General features: G+C 46.3%; 1 protein-coding gene across 1 annotated transcript in view; it reads right to left on the reverse strand.

The window, feature by feature from the left end:
• The window catches only part of LOC129341007 (transmembrane protein 132C-like), a 189,531-nt gene that overhangs the window by 107,273 nt on the left and 60,137 nt on the right, over window positions 1-22,121 (reverse strand). Inside the window, exon 3 of the mRNA XM_054995873.1 lies at window positions 4,098-4,244. Within this exon, the coding sequence (XP_054851848.1) occupies window positions 4,098-4,244 (147 nt within the window). The remainder of the gene's footprint in view (window positions 1-4,097; window positions 4,245-22,121) is intronic.

The raw sequence follows: 22,121 nt of genomic DNA on the forward strand, positions 1-22,121 counted from the left end.
ATTGCACAAACTACCAGGTTAACGCTCAACCTCATCCTTGTTTGAGCACTGACTTCAGTACAGGGCTAGTTCTCAGACTCATTTCTCATCAAAGGCTATTGACTAGACGATTTGTTATTGCACAGTTTGCCAAGCTAATGCGCAAACATTTCGTACTAACAGGCTTGCTATTCCACAGAGCTACTTCTCAGGCTTGTTTCTCACTAAGGGCTGACAACTTGCTGTTTCAGTGGCTGCTGGGTATTTTTCTCAGTGAAGCCTTAACTGATTGGCTATTGCACCGTGCTATTTCCTAGCCTTGTTTCACATTATTCGACAGGCTGCCAGGCCAGGGCTCAATCTTGTTCATCGCTCAAGTGCTAAACAACTTGTTATTGTGCAGGGCTATTGCTACAATTTGTTTCACAGTAAGAATCGTTGACCGTACAACTTGAAGTTTTAGGAGGCGAGGTGAATGTGAAAGACATGTGTCCATTGCCTTGCTGTTGGGCACCAGCAACCTGAATAGCCCAGCTTATGCCGAGCTCATCAGAACTTAAAAGCTAAGCAGGGTTGGCCATGGTTAGTACTTTGGATGGGAGACCACCCAAGAAAAATGGAGTTGCTAGGCGGATGATGGCAACAGTAAACCACCTATGCCTGTCTCTTGCCTGGAACGTCCTGTGGAACGTCCTGTGGTCACACGAGTCAATTGCAGGCACATCCTTGTTCTTCTGTTGGGCAACCCTCAAACTTTCACTTTCAGCAGCCCAATCCTCAATATATTTACTCAGCACCACGTCCCAATGTGTTTAGTGAGGCTGCTCCTAAGTAATTTGCAGAAGACTGCAGTCTTCATTGCATGTCACTGCTTCCCCTCCCCTCTTTTTTGGTCCTCAGTTTTCCAAAGCCCGTTTCAGACACAAATATCCCTTCAAAAAATGAAAATAGTTGCTACAGCCTTAATTGGCTAGGACACAGCTGACTGACCTTGCATAGCTCATTGGGGGGTGCAAGAGGCAGCAAACAAATGACCGCCTGGCTGGAAGGAAAGCCAGTTTGGTGTAGTGGTTAACAGCACGGGACTCTAATCTGGAGAGCCGGGTTTGATTCCCCACTCCTCCACTTGAAGCCAGCTGGCTGACGTTGAGTCAGTCACTTATGAGCGGCAGGACTCTAATCTGGAGAGCCAGGTTTGATTCCCCACTCCTCCACTTGAAGCCAGCTGGCTGACCTTGAGTCAGTCACTTACGAGCGGCAGGACTCTAATCTGGAGAGCTGGGTTTGATTCCCCACTCCTCGGCTTGAAGCCAGCTGGGTGACCTTGGGCTAGTCACAGCTCTCTCAGAGCTCTCTCAGCCCCATCCACCCCACCGGGTGTTTTGGTGCGGGGATAATAATGGCATACTTTGTAAACCGCTTTGAATGGGCATTAAGTTGTCCTGAAGGGAGGTATATAAATCTAATGTTGTTATTGTTAAAGGAAGTGACTGCCGGTGAGTCTGAAAGGACATTATCTCTTTATTTCGGCTGCCACTGTAACTAACAAAATCCCTGTGTCAGGAGATGCCCAGGCCTGGAATCAAACTAGCAACATCTGCAACGGAAGGTTCAAGAAGACCCTTGCTACATAAACGATAAAGTCACATCTCAATGGCCTACCCTATAAATAAGCATATGGTTATTTCAGTGCATTGCACTGTACTGTGTGCCTTTTTGTGGCAGCCAAATGCTTCGAAGTCTCCATCAGCGCGAGCCTCCTTCTGCCTGCAAATGCAAAAACAGAGGCAGCTTCCTCTCCTCGCCTCCTTCCATTTGCATGATGATCCCACACTAATGGCATATGAGCGAGCGAGCCTCATTATAGGGAGAGTTCATTCACAAGTTGATGGACCAACCAGCGACGGAGTCATTACTCCTGTGAAATGCAAGGTCACAGCAATGAAGCCCAACTCGCCAATGCGCTGTAAAGCCATTCGAAGATGTTCTCTAATAACAAGGGCGTGCAAGGGGAACGCACAGGAAAAGGTTGGCTTATTTTGTACTGTAAGTAGTAGGGGCAGGGCTTTTTTTCAGCTGGAACGCAGTGGAACAGAGTTCCGGAACCTCTTGAAAATGGTCACATGGCTGGTGGCCCCGCCCCCTGATCTCCAGACAGAGGGGAGTTTAGTTTGCCCTCCGCGCCGCCGAGCGGCGCGGAGGGCAAACTAAACTCCCTTCTGTCTGGAGATCAGGGGGCGGGGCCACCAGCCATGTGACCATTTTCTCTGAGAGCAACCCACTGAGTTCCACCACCTCTTTTCCCAGAAAAAAACTTGGGTGGGTCTTTTTGCTGGTCCAGGTTCGGAGTCGGGATTTTGGAATGAAGCTGCTGCCGTTATTTTGTTTTCAGTGGCCCTGATGCGGTTTCAAATTTTGTCCATTTTGTTACCCTTATATATCATGAATTTTGGCCACTCAAGTGCTTTGCCGCTTCCTTGCCTGTCCTTCCCGGCGTGGGGCATGAGAGGGAAACAGTGCTCTGAGGCCGACTTTGCTTAGAATGGCCCCCAAATGGCCCCGAATGCACTCCTCCTCTTCTGCCCATTGATTCCAGCTCTTTTTTCCATTATGCACCTCCCTAATAAGTAGTCTGCTTTTATTTGGGTAGCCAAATGGCAATAGGGAAGACATGTGCAAATGGAGGGTCTGTTCACACTGCTACACTTTGCCCCTCCAAAGGGTTCCCAGTGCCCCGAAGAAGAGCAAACGTCCTTATTTCATATATGAAATGGCCAATGTTTTTCCTTAGAGAACATAAACATTGCCTTGTTGGATAACACCAATGGTCCATCTATCCCAGCATTCTGATTTCAAAGATGAGATGCCTGATGCTTCTGCAAAGCCTAGAAGCAAGACATGACAGTTGTGGCCATCTCTCATTTTCATCCCCCCTCCAAGAAATCAGTATTCAGAGGAATGTGTCTCTGAACATGGAGATTCAACACAGATGTCATATGAAACAGACGCTGATAGACCTACTCTCCAGATAGTCACCAAAGCCTCGTTAAAAGCCACCTCGGCCATTGGGCATCACCACATCTTGTGGCGGTGAGTTCCACAAGTCACCTGTGCACTGAGTGAAGAAGTTCCCCTGAATCTCCTGCCCGTCATTTTCATTGGGTGATCCTGAGTACTAGACAAACAACTGACTGTCAAGAAACAAGCACTGTTTCTTGACATGTGCATTCGGTACATACTCCTCTGGGTAAAGCTTGGATAATGGGTGAGTTTCCCCTTCCTGTTAAGGATGCCCCCAAATGTATCAACTTATTCTGCCACAAAGGAAGTGAATAAATAGAAGCAGGAGTTGGGTAGCATCATAGAGGAGAGAACGAGCTGTGATCTGGGAGGTCTCTGCTTCAGATCTTGCCTCTGCCATGAACTTTCTAGGGGTCCTTAGGCCAGCTGCAATATGGGATTAACAGTATTCACTTATATTACTGGACTGCAATACTGACCAGTATTGGTCTATATTACTGGGCCGTTGTCAGGATTACAAGGTAAGGTGTGTGAAGCGCTTTCACCACTCAAAAGCACTAAGTATCATTGTGTCCATGGTACACTCGAAGGGGAAAAAGCCTTCGATTCACTTTGGCTCCTGAGTTGATTGGGAGAAAGGCAGGTTCTAATCTGGAGAACCAGGTTTGATTCTCCACTCCTCTGCCTGAAGCCAGCTGGGTGACCATGGGTCAGTCTCAGCTCTCTCAGAGCTCTCTCAGCCCCACCCACCTCACAGGGTGATTGTTGTGGGTGGGGATAATAATAATACACTTTGTAAACCTCTCTGAGTGGGTCCCGAAGGGTGGTATATAAATCAAATGTTGTTATTGTTATTATTCATAGCCCTACCCTGAAACTCATTTTGCTGCCATGTTCTACTTTGACAGCATCCTGGAAACGTGTGTCCAAAAAAAAAGGACCGGCGAGGACCGGTTGATCTGCTGAGACATGCAGATCAGCATCTCTCAATTTCTGAATCGGTGCTTCGGTCTGCTTCGTGCCGTGCCAGTGAAGTTTGAGACCAAGCTTCTGCATGCGATGCACGGTTCTCACGCAGAGAGACGGCGACCACTCACCTGCTCTTTGCACTCTGGGTTATTCTCTGACACATCACAGTTGTGGTGGAGTGTTTTCCGCCATTGCCCACCTCTTGTGTCACATCCCACTGGCGCGGGTCACTTGCTTTCGCGCTGAGGATGTTGACCCCTTTCTTCACCTTTGCTCTGTCAAGAAATGTAAAAAAGAAACAATCAGAAGAGCACGTCTTCTAAAAGCGTCCTCCTCCTACAACTGCCAAACTTTGTTATGTCTGTGTCAACAGCATTACTATTCGGAATAGTATCGATAAAATTGCAATGAGGGATTCTCGAGCAACCCACCCGGTTCATCGCCTGTTCTGCTTACCAGTTGCAAGAAAGGATTTTTTTTTTAAAAAAATGCACAGTTTACCTGTTCTAAAGCAGTTTACCTGCTTGGCGAGTTACTTTCTGCATAACAGGATGCTCGACAGCACTGCACATGTGCACATTCTCCAACAACCCAACATGTAGGGCTGCTCGGTCTCCTATTAGCAGCCGTCCCTGCCCACTGCTGCTCCGAGCACTGGCAGGAGATTTTTTTTTAAAGGCTCACATCATGTGCCCTGCTACGCAGAGTTGCCAGGTCCCCCTTAGGGCAAATCAGGGGATGGGGATGGTGGTCCTAGGAACTCAACCGCTGCACATGCGCTTCGACATCGCTTCCAGGGAAAACTCTATGGAATTTCTGGCAATTCCTAGAGCTACTTTCGGTCACTTCCAAGTTTTCCCCAGAAGTGAGAGAGTGGTAGGGTGACCAGCCCCCGCTGGGGGCAGCAGATCCCATAATCCCATCCACCACCCCTTGCCATTGGTCACCTGGAGAGCAGGGGGGAAAGGTGTGGGGGACCACCCTGACTCTGTGCATTCCACTCAACCACATGCCATTTTGGCTGCATGTCTCCCAGGTGGAATGCATGCAGTCGAGCCAGGCCTGTTCCTTATGGAGTTTTCAGTGATTCTTAGAGCTACCCTATATAATTTCTGGGGATATGGCAGCAGACAAGACGTTTCACCCTCCCATGTTCTTGCCCCCAAACCTCCCCAAGTTAATCATGCATGATGTCAAGAAGCATTTCCTGTTGTCGGTCTTGAACCGCCAATTCAACACCTCCATATTCTTACTCTTCCGTACTGTAATTATTTTCCTGCAATACAAAGGATGTATGCCTTCAATGTCAATTCAGAAAAAAAAAAGAATGGTGCTTCACCCACCAACTGTTTGGGAATCCCTGAGCTGAGGAAAGAATGTCCTGCATATCTTTTTATACCCCTCTGAGTTTAGATAACCATAGAAATGTATTTTTTTTAAATCTGAAGTGGGGGTAGGGTTGCCAGGTCCCCCTGTACTCCCGGTGGGAGGTGGGGGACTCAGCACCTGCCTTTTGGTTTTCTCCTTCCAGACAGTGATGTTATCACACAGGCTGTGGATGCCCCGGGAGCGCTCCCATGCTCCACAGGGGGCCTGAATCGGCCTGGAATGGGCTGCTGCTGCATGGGGGACAGGGTTGCCAGCTCCAAGTTGGGAAATTCCTGGAGATCTGGGGGGTGAAACCTGGAGAAACCTGGAGAAAGTGGGGTTTGGGGAGGGAAAGGACCTTGGCAGGGCATAATTCCATACAGTCCACACCCCAAAGTAGCCATTTTCTCCAGGTGAACTGATCTCTGTGGCCTGGAGACCTGTTGTAATTCCGGGAGATCTCCAGCCACTACCTGGAGGCTGGCAACCCTAATGCGGGAGCACTCCCCTGCCTGGCAGCAGCCCGATCCGGGCCATTTTGGGCCAAATTGGGCCCAAAACAGGCTGGATCGGGCCCGCATTAGCTTGGAACAGGCCACTGCCACATAATGGAGCACTCCCCCGTGCAGCAGAGGCCCGATCCGGGCTGATTTGGGCCCAGTCTGGGCTGTTTTGGGCATGTGGGAGCGTGCCACACCACCCAGGAGCCCGCCCATGAGGCCCGTGCCGCCCCTGCCAGCCAGGTAAATGGGGGTGGGGGGTGGGGGGTGGGACAAGGGGATCCCCCGCCCTCAGTGGGGGAATGGCAACCCTAAGTGGGGGGAATTGTGAAAATGCTACCTAGAAGGAAACATTCCCCTCTGCCTTCTCCTTCCATCCAGGTTTTTTGGAGGCCAGCTGCCTTAGAGAGGTTTGTTGTCACTTGCAATTGGGTTCATGATGCTTGGAGTTTGATTGGGCGGTGCACTTTCCTCGGGAGGTAGAGATTTCTCTTTCCACCCTGAAATATGGCAGATGGGGGTTTTTGTTAGAGGACAGACTTTTCTCTGGCCAGGGTTAGTAGCTCAATCCAGGACCCGAGGCAAATTTTTAAAAATTTCTTCAAAACTCTGCATGAAGCCATTGTGTTAATTAACTATAATAGCCAACATTGGGGGAATCCGTCTCTCACACACAATGCATGCTGATTATGTAAAAGCTATTTCCATACAGAGGGAAAATTGTGAAATGTAGCAGGTTATATATACAGTACGGGAAATCAATGGAGGGATGGCATTAATGTTGGAATGGAGGGGGTGGGTGGGTATGAATGCTCAAAACTCTAAGCTTCTAAATAAATGTATATAATCTGCCATGCCCTCTTCCCAAGCCGCCCCCCCTCTTTCAAAGAGCTCTCAGCTTTACATAACAAGGTCAACTGATGAGGTGGAATTAGGTCAGGAAGTGAGAGAGGAACGTGTCTTACATTTATTTAAAGCGAATGTTTAAATTCCCGCAAGCAGGAGCTATGGATGTCTCGTCCTCTGCATTTGGGAGAAGTCATTCCCATGTCGCTTGGCATACAGAGATGGGTCCAAACTCAGTTAGAGAATATCCCTGTTTGGAGTTCTTTTCTCCTCTGTCACAAATGAACTCAAGAGTCTTTCTTTTCTCAAGCTTTCCTAGAGCCAAATTGTTCCCGTTTAAAGGAATTTGTTTTGTAAAAATGTTATTTTGGTGTTCATTACACATAAATGGAATAAAAATGGCCGCCCAAATTATGTTTAAAGCTCCCCAAACGACCATCAAAAGAAGCAATGATAATGAGGGGCAGACTGAAACCAATGACAATACACAAAATAAAAAAAAGAAAAGAGATACATCACTTCATCCTTAGAGGCTGGGTATGCTAGAGTGCAGCAAGAGACCTGCTAGTATATCTCAAGATGTTAAAGAATTATAGACTTTCATAAGCCCAAAGCACATAGATTCAGAGGTTTGTCCACCGGAACTCTTCTACATTCCTCTGGCCATTTTCCTTCTAGAAGCTTGGGTAGTGGCAGGTGATAATTTTGCAGTGCCTGTATACTGGATATTATTCAATTGTTTCTGAAACAGAAACCCGGCAAAATATCCTTGGCTGCCCACAATATCTCTGTATGATACATTACTGAATCCATTCGTATTTACAGTTCACGAGGGTATAGATTACCTGTTTTTCGACAAGCCCATCCTGCTATGTCTCTGCATGAGTTACTGAGGATCAAAATAGATGTTACATTTTTAAAGAGTCAGCGCTGAAGGGTCCCTGGACTTAACTCTCTCCTCACAGCCACACAGTAGCTATGACAACTGTCTGTTTATAAATAAAGGAAAGCCCCATTGAATTGGGGATAGGGCTCTTGCTTTCCCATCCATACTGTTTTCCCAACCAGAAATATCACGGGGAAAGGAGGCTCCCCCAGACTCAACTCTTTTAAAAAAATGTGACGTCTATTTTGGCCCTGAGGTAGATGGAAGCAAGCTCAGAGTGCTGACTCATGGAGAGATACAACAGGCATCCTCTTTTAGGCTGGGAAATTTTATGCAGTGACTCTGCACTGGGAATCATTGTGTTGACCCAATCTGAGTAGAATTTCCCAACGGAGACTGATTGAAAGGAGGCACCCTCAGAGCAATCCCTCAGGCAGAGATGCAGTGGGCACCCTCCTCTGTGAGCTGAGTTTATGAAAGCCTTTATTTACATATGCAACTGAGGAATTAGGACTTTAGGTTCAAAGGAATGTCCTTACTGAGATTTGAAAAGCTTTGCAATGATCTGCCATGCCCAAGAAGCAAATGTGTAATTAATACGCTCCTATCAACTACCAATTAAAAGGAGGGGGAATCTTATGATTTCACCTGCATTTCTGCATCTTGACATCCTTTCAGATTAATAAGCAGGACCTAGTGTTTTATCAGTAACCATGACAAATGGACATACAAGATAAATGCAGATGAATAGCAATTAAATCCACAGCAGTTCAAGAGATAGCTGGGAGACAGCATGAAAATCCTTCCCATGTTTTAATTTCCCAGATCTCGAACATCAGTGATGCATGATGGGCATAAAGTACCAATCACATCACCAAGCACAAACTACTGCTCCTGTTATATTCATTATGCTTAGCACTTCGCATGGGTTTTGGTGTAACCAGAGACCAAAAAAGAAGACCGCACCAACGCAGAAGAAAACACACAAGAAAAAGATGCTACATCATTTTGGATGTTGCAAAAAAAAAAGATTCCTATGCATTTCACATGATGCTTTGAAAGGGGATGTGTAAGGCTCTCTTCCCACTGTAATAAGCTTATAATAATAAAAATGATGATATTTCGCCTCCACGGCACCATTTTGCTTCTCTGTTTTGGTGTGACTAGAACATAGGAAACTACTTTAATCAAAGTCAGAATGTTCGTCTATTGAGCTCAATAACATAAAATTGCTGTCTGCAGTTCTCTGGTGATGAAAGATCGTTCCCAGCCCCTGTGATCCATTAAAGTGAAGGCAAACAGGAAACAAACCCGAGACCTTTTGTATGCAAAGTATATGCTCTATCACTGAGCCACAGCCATCCCCATTGAGAAGGAGAGGACATATCTTCTTTGGAAGTTTTTAAGCAGAGGCTAGATGGTCATCAGACAGCAATGCTGATTCTGTGAACCTGGGCAAGGAGGGAAGGAAGGGTTACATCAGGGCTTGGTCCTCGTGGCTCCTTCTGACACACCCAGGGTAATGCCAATCGCCACTTTGGGGCCAGGAAGCAATTTTCCCCAGGCCAGTTTGGCTAGGGATCCTGACGGTGTTTTGCCATCTTCTGGGCATGGATCAGGGGTCTCTGGGAGTGTGTGTGTGTGGGGGAGATAGTTGTGAATTTCCTGCACTGTGCAGGGGGTTGGACTAGGTGACCCTTCCAACCAATTCTATGTCTATCTAATGCATTTTTATTCTACCCTTTCTCCAAACAGTTCAAGGCGGTGTGATAGATTGTCCAGCAGCAAACAGTCCTTCAGTGGAACAGGCTTCCTCGGGAGGTGGTGGGCTCTCCTTCTTTGGAGTTTATTAAGCAGAGGCTAGATGGCCATTTGACAGCAATGCTGATTCGGTGAACCTGGGCAGATCATGAGAGGGAGGGCAGGAAGGGTTGCATCAATGCTTAGTTCTTGTGGCCCCTTCTTACACGCCCAGGGTAATGCCAATTGCCACCTTGGGGTCCGGAAGCAATTTGCTCCAGGGCAGTTTGGCTAGGGATCCTGATGGTACTTTGCCATCTTCTGGGCATGGAGTAAGGGTCACTGAGTGTGTGGGGGAGAGGTATTTGTGAATTCCCTGTATTGTGCAGGGGGTTGGACTAGATGACCCCAGAGCGCCCTTCCAGCCCTGTGATTCTCTGTTTCTGTATGCACATGTCATTCTGCCTTATGCTGAGTCAGTCCCTTGGTCCATGTAGCTCACCACTGTCTATCCTGATCAGCAGTGGTCCCCAGGATCTCTGGGTCTTTCACAGTATCTGATATTCGTGTTCCTTTCGCTGGAGATGCCAGGAGCCGATCTTCTGCATTTAAAACATGTCCTTTGCATTGAGCCACAGGCCCTTGGAACGATTTGATGGATCATCAAGCCCAGGTAGGAATGCCAGACTCATCTGTCTAGTTGAGAGTCAGACGTCAGATTTGACTCCGTGTAGAGCAGAGAAGGAGTAATTTTGACATCAGGAGCAACAGCTTGCAGGTTTCGAAGATGGATGGTAAGGAGTGTGTTGCTGAATTTTATGCACTGCGATTTACTCGGCGCATTCAGTGCGTGGGGCATGCTCCAGAGCATCGAGTACTGAGAAAACTGATGCACACAGTTTGAATTCCGACTAAGATGAATAATTCTTTGGAGGGCTGATTTAGTATCAGGCAGCTTCATGCGTTCATAGGAGATAAGAGCGTGGCAGTATGTAGGAAGGAATTACCAATGGTTATTCTTCGGGTTAATATTATCATGATGTTTAATTTATCTTTCACCGATTTCTCAAACTGCCCATATTCATTAGGAGCCCCGTGGCACAGAGTGGTAAGCTGCAGTACTGCAGCCCAAGCTCTGCTCACGACCTGAGTTTGATCCTGGTGGAAGCCGGGTTCAGGTAGCTGGCTTAAGGTTGACTCAGCCTTCCATCCTTCTGAGGTTGGTGGAGGTAAAGTGTAGATGACTGGGGAAGGCAATGGCAAACCACCCCGTAACAAAATGCCAAGAAAACGTCATGATGCGACGTCCCCCTATGGGCCAGTAATGACTCGGTGCTTGCACAGGGGACTACCTTTACCTTTTTTTACCATATTCATTACCTAGATGAAGAGCAGTTTTAGGGAGAGTATAAGTCACTGAACTGATGTTAGTGCCACCCTTAGCCCAGGGAAGAGAGAAGGATAGAGACAAGACAGCCAGCCAGATATACAACCAGAAAAAAAGGTATGTATTCCTGTTGTGCTATAAGGCTTTCTCCTAGAAAGCAAATTCATGCGGCCAAGCAATTTTACATTTCAGCTTAATAAACACTGCCCCCTTTTGGCTACACCTCATTTAAGCCTCAAATTATTTTTCATCTCCCCGCTCCCCTCCATTTTTCAAGAATGCTTGCTGCGTAATGCTTGGGTTTCGAGGTCTGCTCCTGGGTACATAAAGGGATTAATGTTTGCATTCAGCACCTGAGAGATCTCAAGGGGAAACCCTGTATTTTCTTTTTACTGGAACAAAGTCCAAATGAATCCCAAATTATTCCATGAACAATTTTGTTTGCATCTGTTCATTATTGTTCAAAACTCCTTGCAAAAATACGTGCTTCTTTATTTACATTGTCCTCTCTAGCTGGCAGTGATGCCACCATGCAGGCACACCTGATTGGCTCTGCTGCGTTCTGCTGCGTTCCCTTATCTCTGATTGGGTGAGGTCAGAAGGAAGAAGGAAATAGTTGCCGCTGAAGAAAATAATTGGGCCGGAGAAGGAGAAAACAAGTGACTATTCACACAACTGAAGAGTTTTTCTTTTCAGAGGAAAAACACATACTTTGCTAAAATTGCTAGCTTTTGCACAGAAAATTGAAACTGAATGGTTGGAATGTCTACAGTTTTGTCCTGTCGACTGGGTCCTGCTCTCCAGCCGGATCATTCATTCCCTTTCTCCTGCCAGTGCAAAGCTGTTGCTTTATGGAAACTCTTGCCAAGAGAATTTCAATCTATTTCAGCCATCATTCAAGTCACTCTAGCCACAAATCAAGGCATCAAAGCCCGCTTGAAGAATCCATTAAAGAAAAATAAATAACTTGCACCGACTCTACTTTTATTAGACCAAGATGGGTAGCCGTGTTAGTCTGTCTGTAGCAGTAGAAAGGAGCAAGAGTCCAGTAGCGCCTATAAGACCAACAATATTTGTTATGGTATGAGCTTTTCTGAGTCGCAGCTCACTCCTGAGTTATGACTAGAGATGGGCATGAACAGGAAAAAAATGGACACGATGTTCGTTGTTCGTTGCCATCCACAAACAGGGATTCACGAACATTGACGGACACGACATGTTCACGAACATGTTCGTAGTTGGAGGTTCGTGGGAGCCAGAACGGCCCCCTTGGGACTTAGCTGAACTTGAGCCGGGGAAAGGAGAGTCCATGGGTGTCCCCCTTTCATGTCATGTTCTTTTCACAGTGGCAAAAACTGGACTGTCTGCTGGAAGCTACTTTGAGGGGTTACAAACTGACCTTCCCAATGTCCAATACCCACCACATTTGCAGGGGACATAGTCCTCACTGTCCTCTGAAGACTCCCCAAGTTTCAGAGGGATTGCACCCCGGGAAAGGCATGATCCATCTGACTCAGGAAAGCTCATACTCTACTTTTATTAATTTATCAATTTCTGTGAAATAATTTCACTCAAAGCTTGTAGAAGCGGGCATACTTGAGTCTCAATTCATGTCTTAAGTAGATGACGTGGATCCAGAAAAGTTAACTGTGTTAGTCTGCAGTAACAAAATAGAAAAGAGTCCAGCAGCACCTTTAAGACTAACCAACTTTACTGTAGCATAAGCTTTCGAGAACCACAGCTCTCTTCGTCAGATGCAGAGCTGAAGTGAATTCCTCACTGTTGTCTAACTGCTGAGAGTCCCTGTATATCCAAGATCATGGAAAAGGGCTTCCTTGTGATTTTCTAACAAATAAGGGCTCCAATTGCTTATGCTCTGTTTCAGCATTTCTTCAACTCTGTATTGGATTTTTGCTCATACTATGTCTTTGTAAACTTGCATTTATTTACCTTACGGCACTGTTTATTGAAATGCTTGATATTGACTGTACTAAGCTCACACTATGTAATCTGCTTTTAGTCTCAGTGAGAAAGGTGGACTATAAATGACCTAAATAGAATAAAATAATAATAATAATAATAAATTAATATTTCTGCACTATGTTGGATGCTATGTAGAAAAGAGCTAGACTGGGAAGGGAACAAGAAGGGGCCCTCGTTTAGCAACGAATCACTAAGGGGATATGAATGGAGGTAAAATTCATCCAACAACAGAATCCCAGAAATATTATAAAAATGCCCTGTCTCAAAGAGAACAGAACCCATATAGGCAAAGAGGCAGTTTGCTGCTTGTATGGAGTCCCTCAATGATTGGTAGAAACACAGAAGAAAGCAAGCCCTCTCAGACCAATTCTCTTCTGTTACAAGATTTGTTTGACATCAGTGAATGGAAAGCTTCAATGTCAGTTCCATTTTCCCTCTCTCCCCCTCCCTCAGATCTCCTCCATCTCTGTAAACTGGACTTCCAGGGGATGAATGTTCTTTGTTCTTAATGCCATTTGCTCATGTTGGTCTAGCAGAGCAAGCATGGGGGGCTTCTGTTCATGCTTTTCATTAGTTTGAAAATGAGTGTCCATCGATGTATTGTCGAAGGCTTTCACGGCCGGAGAACGAAGGTTGTTGTGGGTTTTCCGGGCTGTATTGCTGTGGTCTTGGCATTGTCGTTCCTGACATTTCGCCAGCAGCTGTGGCTGGCATCTTCAGAGGTGTAGCACCAAAAAACCCACAACCCGGGCTACACCTTCAGAGGTGTAGCCCGGAAAACCCACAACAACCTGAGTGTCCATCCCTACTAAATAATGTTATTAGTAGCCTATTTCTAGTGTTCTTTATGACTGCTTTGCAAGATCAAGGCTTTAGCCCAGGCCTGGCGACTATGTGATGCCCAGTGAAACTCACAACCCGGGATTATGGCCTGACAAGGGTTTGAGAAACCTTATTTCGGTGCCTCAGGCAAGTAGCAAAACCAGAAGATAAAGCAAGCTCTTGTTAAGCTGCAAGGGTTGCCAGCCTCCAGGTGGGACCTGGAGATCTCCCAGAATTACCATGTCTCCAGATGACAGAGATCAGCTCCTCTGGTGAAAATGCCTGCTTTGGCGGGTACACTATGGCGTTATAACCTGCTGGGCTCCAGCCCCTCCCCAAACCACACCGTCTCCAGGCTCCACCCTCAAAATCTCCAGGTATTTTGCAATCCAGAGCTGGCAACTCTATAGCATGCCTATGTTGGGAATGATGTGGTCACAAACTCTGCAGCCCTCCATCCCAAGGACCGTTCTCTTTCTACTTTCATAATTATCAATTCCTCCCCCGGAAGAGCTGCCAATGTTTAATCACACCAGGCAAATCTGCTTGTTGCCAGACCCGTTCTTTATTTTCTAAAAAAAAAAAAAGACAGGGAGAGAGAGAAGTCAGACTCTCTGAACTCAATATTAATGGGAGTTGTTTTTTTTTAAAAAAAGAACTTTCTTCATACAATTAGCAACGCTTTGACAAACAGGATCATATCGCAAGCCCGCGGGTGCAGCTAGACAGTACGCTTTCGATGCTATTTTAATTCCATGGAAAAGAAAACCGAAGCAACGCGCTGATCAAAGCACACTAGCAAATGCAGAGGTGTGTTGTGGGCCCAGAAATCTCCCTGGCAGGAGGAGATGCAGGGCAGATCGTTACTAAGAGGGCATGTCAGATCACTGCCGGTGACGGCCCTTGTTAGGGGGCCAGGCTTTTGCAATAGTAAGAGGCAATATTAAATATGTCCATTTCCAAGCACTTTTGGTGAGGGGTGGGTCTCTGCTGTGTAAGAACAGGAGAGAATTATGGGACAGTCAATCAAAAGGAGCCATAAGACACCAACTGGTTGCTTTCTTAGGGTTGCCAGGCCCCCTCAAGCTCCCAGCGGGGGATCGCGGCCTGGCTCTTACCTCTGTTCTGCCGGGGGGTGCACATGTGTGCTCCCGCAAAGCGCGATGATGTCACTTCCAGGAAGTGACGTCATCACGCTGCGCACCCCCCCCCCCCCGAGCGCCCACACTCTGCAGGGGCTTGTGTTGGGGGCTTCTGTGGAGTGCAGGAACGCTCCTGCACTCCGCAGCCCCTCAAAACAGCCCTGTTTGGGCCTGGATTGGGCCCACTCTGAGCCACTGTGGAGCATGGGAATGCTCCTGTGCCCCGCAACGTCTCAAAACGGGCCCGAGCTGCACCAAAATGAGCTCCACAGGGGAGCGTGCATGGAGGGTGCGTGCCCCCCTGCTGGCCCGGTAAGCGGGGGTGGAGTGTGGGGGGCAAGGGTGGGGGATCCCCCACCCCCACTGGGGGTCTGGCACCCCTATGCTTTCTACACTACCAGGGCAGTTAATTTTGTAGCAAAACTAGTTAGAGGTTCCTGGGATGCAAATCTGGAACTTTCTGCTGGATAGCTAAGCTGCAGGTAACAGATTTCAGGTAACAACAACCAAGTAAAATATCTTTTACACTGGATCAGAAGAGACTTGAAATTACTAGACTTTCCGAGTGAGATGAGAAAAAACGAATTGATGATTTGTGGATCTGATTTCGAAGAAGATAAATTTGGGAAAAATAAATAGAAGGGGGGCAAAATTGAAAAGGTAATTTTTAGAGGTATTACAAGTATAATGTGAGTAAAGATATGATAGGTGTTGTAAAGGAAAATGGAAAATGAAATATGCATTATTTTTCTTTGTTTTTTCCCTTTAATTATTGCTCCTCTCTCTCTCTCTCTCTCTCTCTCTCTCCCTCCCTCCCTTTTTCTTTAATGTCTCTTTTCTCTGCCTTTTTATTGGGCTTTAAATGTTATTAATAAAATTAAAAGTATTATAAAAAAAAAGAAGAGACTTGAATAGATGTGATTTTCACAGTATGGGTTTTTAATGTCTATAGAGGCTGTAGTGCACTCAACAGCATCTGTTTGTGAAGAGATGGCCACACTGAACACTACATTCATGGACAAACATAGAGTTGCCAGCCTCCAGGTAGTGGCTGGAGATCCTCCGGAATTACCACTGGTCTTCAGGCCACAGAGATCAGTTCACCTGTAGAAAATGGCTACTTTGGGGAGTGGACTCTATGGAATTATGCCATGCCAAGGTCCTTTCCCTCCCCAAATCCCACTTTCTCCAGGTTTCTCCAGGTTTCACCCCCTAGATCTCCAGGAATTTCCCAACTTGGAGCTGACAACCCTAGACAAACCAAAGGAACACACACCAGAGAGCAATTCTAAGCAGGTCTACTCTGAAGTAGGTCCTATTTTATTCAGTGGAACTTGCTCCCAGGAACGTGCAGCAAGAGATACTTAAGTAGTAAGCTTCAACTCAAAAACCTCAAATCGACCCCCCCTCCCCTTTTCAGCAGGTGCCTTTTAACAGTTGGGGATGGTGGCAGCTGATGGGTTGTGGGGTGTGCGCGGGGAAAAAAAGTACAAAAATGGGAATGGATGCATCCATATTTTCCCAGATGGATCTAAAGAACGTAGTGAACAACTGACTTCCCGATCACAATGGCAAGCCAAGAGACCGGGTATAACCAGGGCTTTTTTTCAGCTGGAACGCGGTGTAACGGAGTTCCAGCACCTCTTGAAAATGGTCACATGGCTGGTGGCCCCGTCCCCTGATCTCCAGACAGAGGGGAGTTTAGATTGCCCTCTATGCAGTGGTGTGGAGGGCAATCTAAACTCCCCTCTGTCTGGAGATCAGGGGGCGGGGCCACCGGCCATGTGACCATTTTCTCCGAGGGCAACCCACTGGGTTCCACCACCTCTTTTCCCAGAAAAAAAAGCCCTGGGTATAACTAATCTAGGCTATACCACTTCCTACTGCCACATGACTGAAAGCTTTTCTACACAAAATATTCCCTGCGCATAGCAAATGACATGAGATGCAAACGACGCATCTGACGAAGAGAACTGTGATTCTCGAAAGCTTATGCTACAGTAAAGTTGGTTAGTCTTAAAGGTGCTACTGGACTCTTTTCGATTTTGCTACTACAGACTAACACGGCTAACTCCTCTGGATCTATGGACATGAGAATAGGCTCACATTTTTAAAACAATCAAGCCGAAGTTGCCGAAATGCTTGACTTAATTCACCCCTAACTAAAACATACATCAATTTGCTTAAAATCTACTTGGTAACAATTGTCTGTTTTGATGGGTGCTCTCTCCACATTTTGGGGAGCTTTTCTTTCTAGTTCACTGCTTGGAAATCTATTCTTCCGTCTCCTTGGTGTGTATTTTTGAGTGTCTTGCTGCTCCTTGCTTTATTGAGCATGCATGCATAACACACGTCCGAACAACTCCTAAACCATGTAACTCCCGTATGCTCAAGGCACCCAAGTGGGTTTCGGGCTAGGAGAAAACACCTCCTCCTAACACAGAGCAAAGCAGAATCCAAAAAGAGAACAACAACATTGATTCTTGGTTTGTGTTTTCCCTGTTGGTTTGGATTTTGATTTGTAGTTGAATCACACACTATACTGCTATGCACAGGCTGAATTTTATGAGACGAGAATGTTAACACACACACACACAAAAGGCGGGTTAAGCCCAAGAAATGCAAAGTCATGTATAAGTTATGCTGGGAGAAGTGCACTATATTTAATTGTATAATATTTGTAAGCCTTTGGGGAAGAGGGGCTAAGGAAGGAGCTTAAGATTGTTATTAATTTCCGTATTATTACTAGCAATATAGCCAATACAGCTGTGTTCGTTTACTTGCATTCTGCAGATGAATTTGTTCCTTCATGCAACAAATAACTTTGCAAAACACATGCATTTCTATGGGAAAAAATGCAATGCAAAAGTAAGTGAAACTTTTGCAAAAAATATCCATGGGTTTGTTCTTTCACAAGGGAGAAGAGCAGCTGAAATGAGGATACAGGAATCAATGCAGCAAACTTACAAAATTTACTCTCCGCATGAACAGAAGTACTGGTTCCTTTCTGTTTGCAAACCTAGAATCTCTATCATCTCCTGTTAAAAGAGCTCAGGAAACAGATGCTGGGAAAGACTCTACTCTTATTTTTGGCTCCTTCTCTTGTATCCTGGAGAACTGTTGCCAGTCGTAGTCAAATAGACCAATGGTCCAACTGCATAAAGCAGTTTCATATATTCACCCCCAGATTGCTGGCCTCTAGAGGGTAACTGGAGATCACCTGGAATTACAGCTGGAGATCTCCTGGAATTACAACTGATCTTCAACTAACATAGATTAGTTCCCCTGGAGAAAATGGCTGCTTTGAAGGGTGGATTCCATGGTATTATACCCAGATGAGGCCCCTCCCTTTCCTAAACCCCACCCTCTCCAGGCTCCACCTCAAAAATCTCCAGGAATTTCCCAACGAGAGCTGGTAACTCTACCTCATACTGGCCACAGTCTCCAACTCAGCCTTAATCTCCATCTCAGGGACTCTGAGATGGAGGACAATCGATCTGGACCCCGAACATGATGTTCATTGTCCATGAACAGGGACTCACGAACACTTATGAACATGACCTGTTTGTGAGCATGTTTGTGGTTGGATGTTCGTGGGGGGCCAGCAGGCTCTCCTTCAGCCATCATCCAAGTTTGGTCAAGATCCCTACTGCAACACTCCCAGAAACCCTAACTGAGGAGGCACCAGGAAAGGTACCAATAATAAATAATAGCTTGGCCCCAGAGCCTGGTAGCAGTCCTGGAACCTGAAGGGGTAGATCCCTATCCCACCACACACAAAGAAAATTCAAGCTCCAATGCACTCTCCCTGTCTCTCTCTCAAAATGCCAACAGCAGCTGTCTCTCCCTCTCCACTGTCTGCAAAGCCAGAGCTGGGAGCCCCCCTCCCCCCTGCTCTTTGCTCCCTTGTAACAAATTTGGAGCTCCACACTTGAAAGGAAGACCTGCCTACCAAGCTAAATTGGGCTTAGATTGGGGTTTCCAGGGCAACAGCAGGAGTTCAGACAGAGTTCAAACAATCCCTGCTGAAGTTGCCAAGGGAATTGATTGCAGGGGCCAGACTGTCTGACTTGACAAATGAACGAGGCTTGCAACAACCACCTGTTCATTTAGAATGGGGCCTCATGAACATCTTGTTCTTGAACAGCAGATTGGGCTGTTTGTGGCTTTTTGTTTGTTTGTATTGCTGTTTGTGCCCATCTGTAATCTGAACCAGAATTTGGGTACAGCTGCCCCCATTCCTAACCTAACCCCAGTGAGTAGGCATGGATCCCACCACTCCACCGAGCAGAGTTGAAAACTTTTCTCCAATGGAGGAGCCACTGGAGGTAGAGCAGCGGTGCTCACTGGGTGGGGTGGGGGGGTCACAGAAAGCCACATTCACAATGATCAGAAACCAAAAGAGCTTCAAGATTGCTGCATGCCCTGAGCACCACCCCATGAAACACACACAATAATAAAACCTATAACTATCGAGTATACAATGATTAAATAAAGAAATATACACAGGATTTTTCAGGCCCATCCTGCAGTTCCCCTGGCAGTTGCAAGATGGGAACCACCTGACAACCACAAGCCCTGCTGATAAATGGCCTTCCCACTTTCTTGGAACATGGAGCAGGTGTCATTTTCGGGAACGGTGTTTAGAAGAGTTATAGGCAGGGGTCATTTCATAGAAAAAAAGCGGTAGGAACTCATTAGCATAACTCATTAGCATAACTCATTAGCATATGCCATGCCCCTTGACATCACCAGAAGTGTGTCATTAGCATAACTCATTAGCATATGCCACACCCCCTGACATCACCTATCCTGGCTGTTTTGGACCCAATCCTGGCCATTCAGGGCCGTAATTGGGCTCCAAATGGCAAAAGGGGGCACTAAATAGTCGAAATATCAGGTCAGTGCTGGGCAGGGGAGGGTTCCCCCGCCCAGCACCAATCCAATCCAGGCTGTTTTGGCCCCAATCCAGGCCGAAATGGGCCCAAAATGGCTGAAAGTCAGGTGGGTGGGGCCATCTAACATATGGCCTCTTTGGAGAACTGCCGGAACTGTGTTCCTGCACGTCCCCCCTCAAAATGAGTCCTGGCTACAGGTATCGTCAAAGAGCCATATATGGCTTCTGAGCCACTGAGTATCGATGAGTTAGAGGACGGTTCTTTAGGCTGGAGGAAGGCTTAAAATGAAGGAAGTTCTCCCACCTAAAGTTGGATCCATGCTGATGTTCTTTATACCTGCCTTATGAGCATTTATGCTCACACATCTGAATGCTGCTCCTTCAGTTTTATATGGGAGGTACCATAATATATAACAACAACAACAACAACAACATTCGATTTATATATTGCCCTTCAGGCTGACTTAACACCCACTCAGAGAAGTCTACAAAGTATGTTATTATTATCCCCGCAACAAAACACCCTGCGAGGTGGGTGGGGCTGAGAGAGCTCCAAGAGAGCTGTGACTGACCCAAGGTCACCCAGCTGGCTTCAAGCGGAGGAGTGGGGAATCAAACCCGGCTCTCCAGATTAGAGTCCCGCACTCTTAACCACTACACCAAGCTGGCTCTCCAGAACACACCCTATTTGGACAAACTTTGCAAATGCAACATGGAAAAGGTCGATTCTTTGACCCGTATAATACTGGAATGCCCTCTCTATAATTCTTATCGTGAACTGTGGAATACTCCTATATTAAATAAACTACCCCCTATTGTACCCAAAGACAACATAGCCCCTTATTTGCTGGTGAATACTCAAGGATCACACTGGCTTCGGTCAAGTTTCTCTCCCCCATGGCCGTTTCCACATGGCTTACCTTGTTCCGGAAAACAGCGAAATTGCGTGTGAAATTGCGCGAGAAGACGCTGTTATTGTACAAGAAGATGCTATCTTCTGTGATAACAGTGTCTTCGTGTGAGATTTTGCTGTTTTCCGGAACAAGGTAAGCCGTGTGGAAACGGCCCATATTTTCCTTAAAGAAATCAAAGGATCTTGAAAGGAAAGGAAAAAGATACCTGCTCTATGTTATCTTTCCTTCCAAAACTCTTCTACACGATGTCTTCTTTCACTAAGGATCTTTTCAGCTCCGTGCTCTCTCCCTCCCTCTCCTCGTTTCCCCAAGCAATTCACATTCTTCCAACATCAGCTCAGTTTCCTAACTGCAGGGATAAATATCAGCTTGTTTCAGCATGATGCCACAGAAATACGATAGCATGTGGCAGGATCTGGGCACGAATGAATACCTGGCTTCAGGTTCCACGGGCTACTGCCTCAGCACAGGGGTTTGGAAACTGCTGGCGCATTCATGGAGGTTTATGAAGTACAGATGAATACATTTCAGTGCATAAAAGGGTGCGCTCATGCTTTAGGGGAGACTAGAGCAGGACGTGCAAGGACTAGAGCAGAACCCAAGACCTTCATCTAGCCCTCAGAAGAAATTATGCAAACGATGACATAAATGCAAAATGACATGATCTGTCTCAAGCACAGAAGGAGAATTCCTGGGAATGGGGGGTTTATTTTTGGAAAGCACAAGGTACGTACCAAATCTTCCCTTCAGGGTTGGGTTTTTTAAGAAGCATAGAATCATAGAACTGAGAAGGAGCCAAAAATAATTAGATATATTTGTGCGTGTTATGTGCTGTGTTAAGTTGCCTCCAGCCTCTGGTGACCCTATGAATGAAAGACCTTCCAAATATCCTATCCTGAACAGACTTGCTCCAATCCTGCAAACTGGAGAACGTGGCTTCTTTTATTGAGTCAAGCCATATTGTTTTAGGTCTTCCTCTTTTCCTACTGCCTTCCACTTTTCCTAGCTTTATTGACTTATCCAGAAAATCGTACCTTCTCATTATGTTAATTAATGTATAATATCTAGGACATGGAAGAGCCCTGTGGCGCAGAGTGGTAAGCGGCAGTACTGCAGCCCAAGCTCTGCTCATGAGCTGAGTTCGATCCTGGTGGAAGCCGGGTTCGGGTAGCCGGCTCAAGGTTGACTCAGCCTTCCATCCTTCTGAGGTTGGTAAAATGAGTACCCAGTTTCCTGGGGGTAAAGTGTAGATGACTGGGGAAGGCAATGGCAAACCGCCCTGTAACAAAAAGTCTGCCAAGAAAATGTCGTGATGCAACATCCCCCATGGGTCAGTAATGACTCGGTGCTTGCTTTACCTTTACCTATCTAGGACATATCAGGTGCTTTATAAGCACTAGATAATAATGAGGCCCAGCTTCCTAAAGTATATCTCCAAATAAGTTACTCAATATCTGCATAACACTTTTCTCCAATATTAGATGACTTGCAGGGTGTGATTTTTTCCCTCCTGACAACAACAGCTTCTCTCCTTCTACAACAGGGATCCCCATCACAATGCTCATAGGTGCCCATGGTGCCCACCAATACCCTTCCTGGGCCCCACCAAGTGTTTTTAAAAGTGGGTGGGGCTTTTGCCCAGCAGGGCTTCTGATTAGCAGTGTGTA

Source organism: Eublepharis macularius, chromosome 13 (assembly GCF_028583425.1).
Source record: "Eublepharis macularius isolate TG4126 chromosome 13, MPM_Emac_v1.0, whole genome shotgun sequence".
Lineage (NCBI taxonomy): Eukaryota > Metazoa > Chordata > Lepidosauria > Squamata > Eublepharidae > Eublepharis > Eublepharis macularius.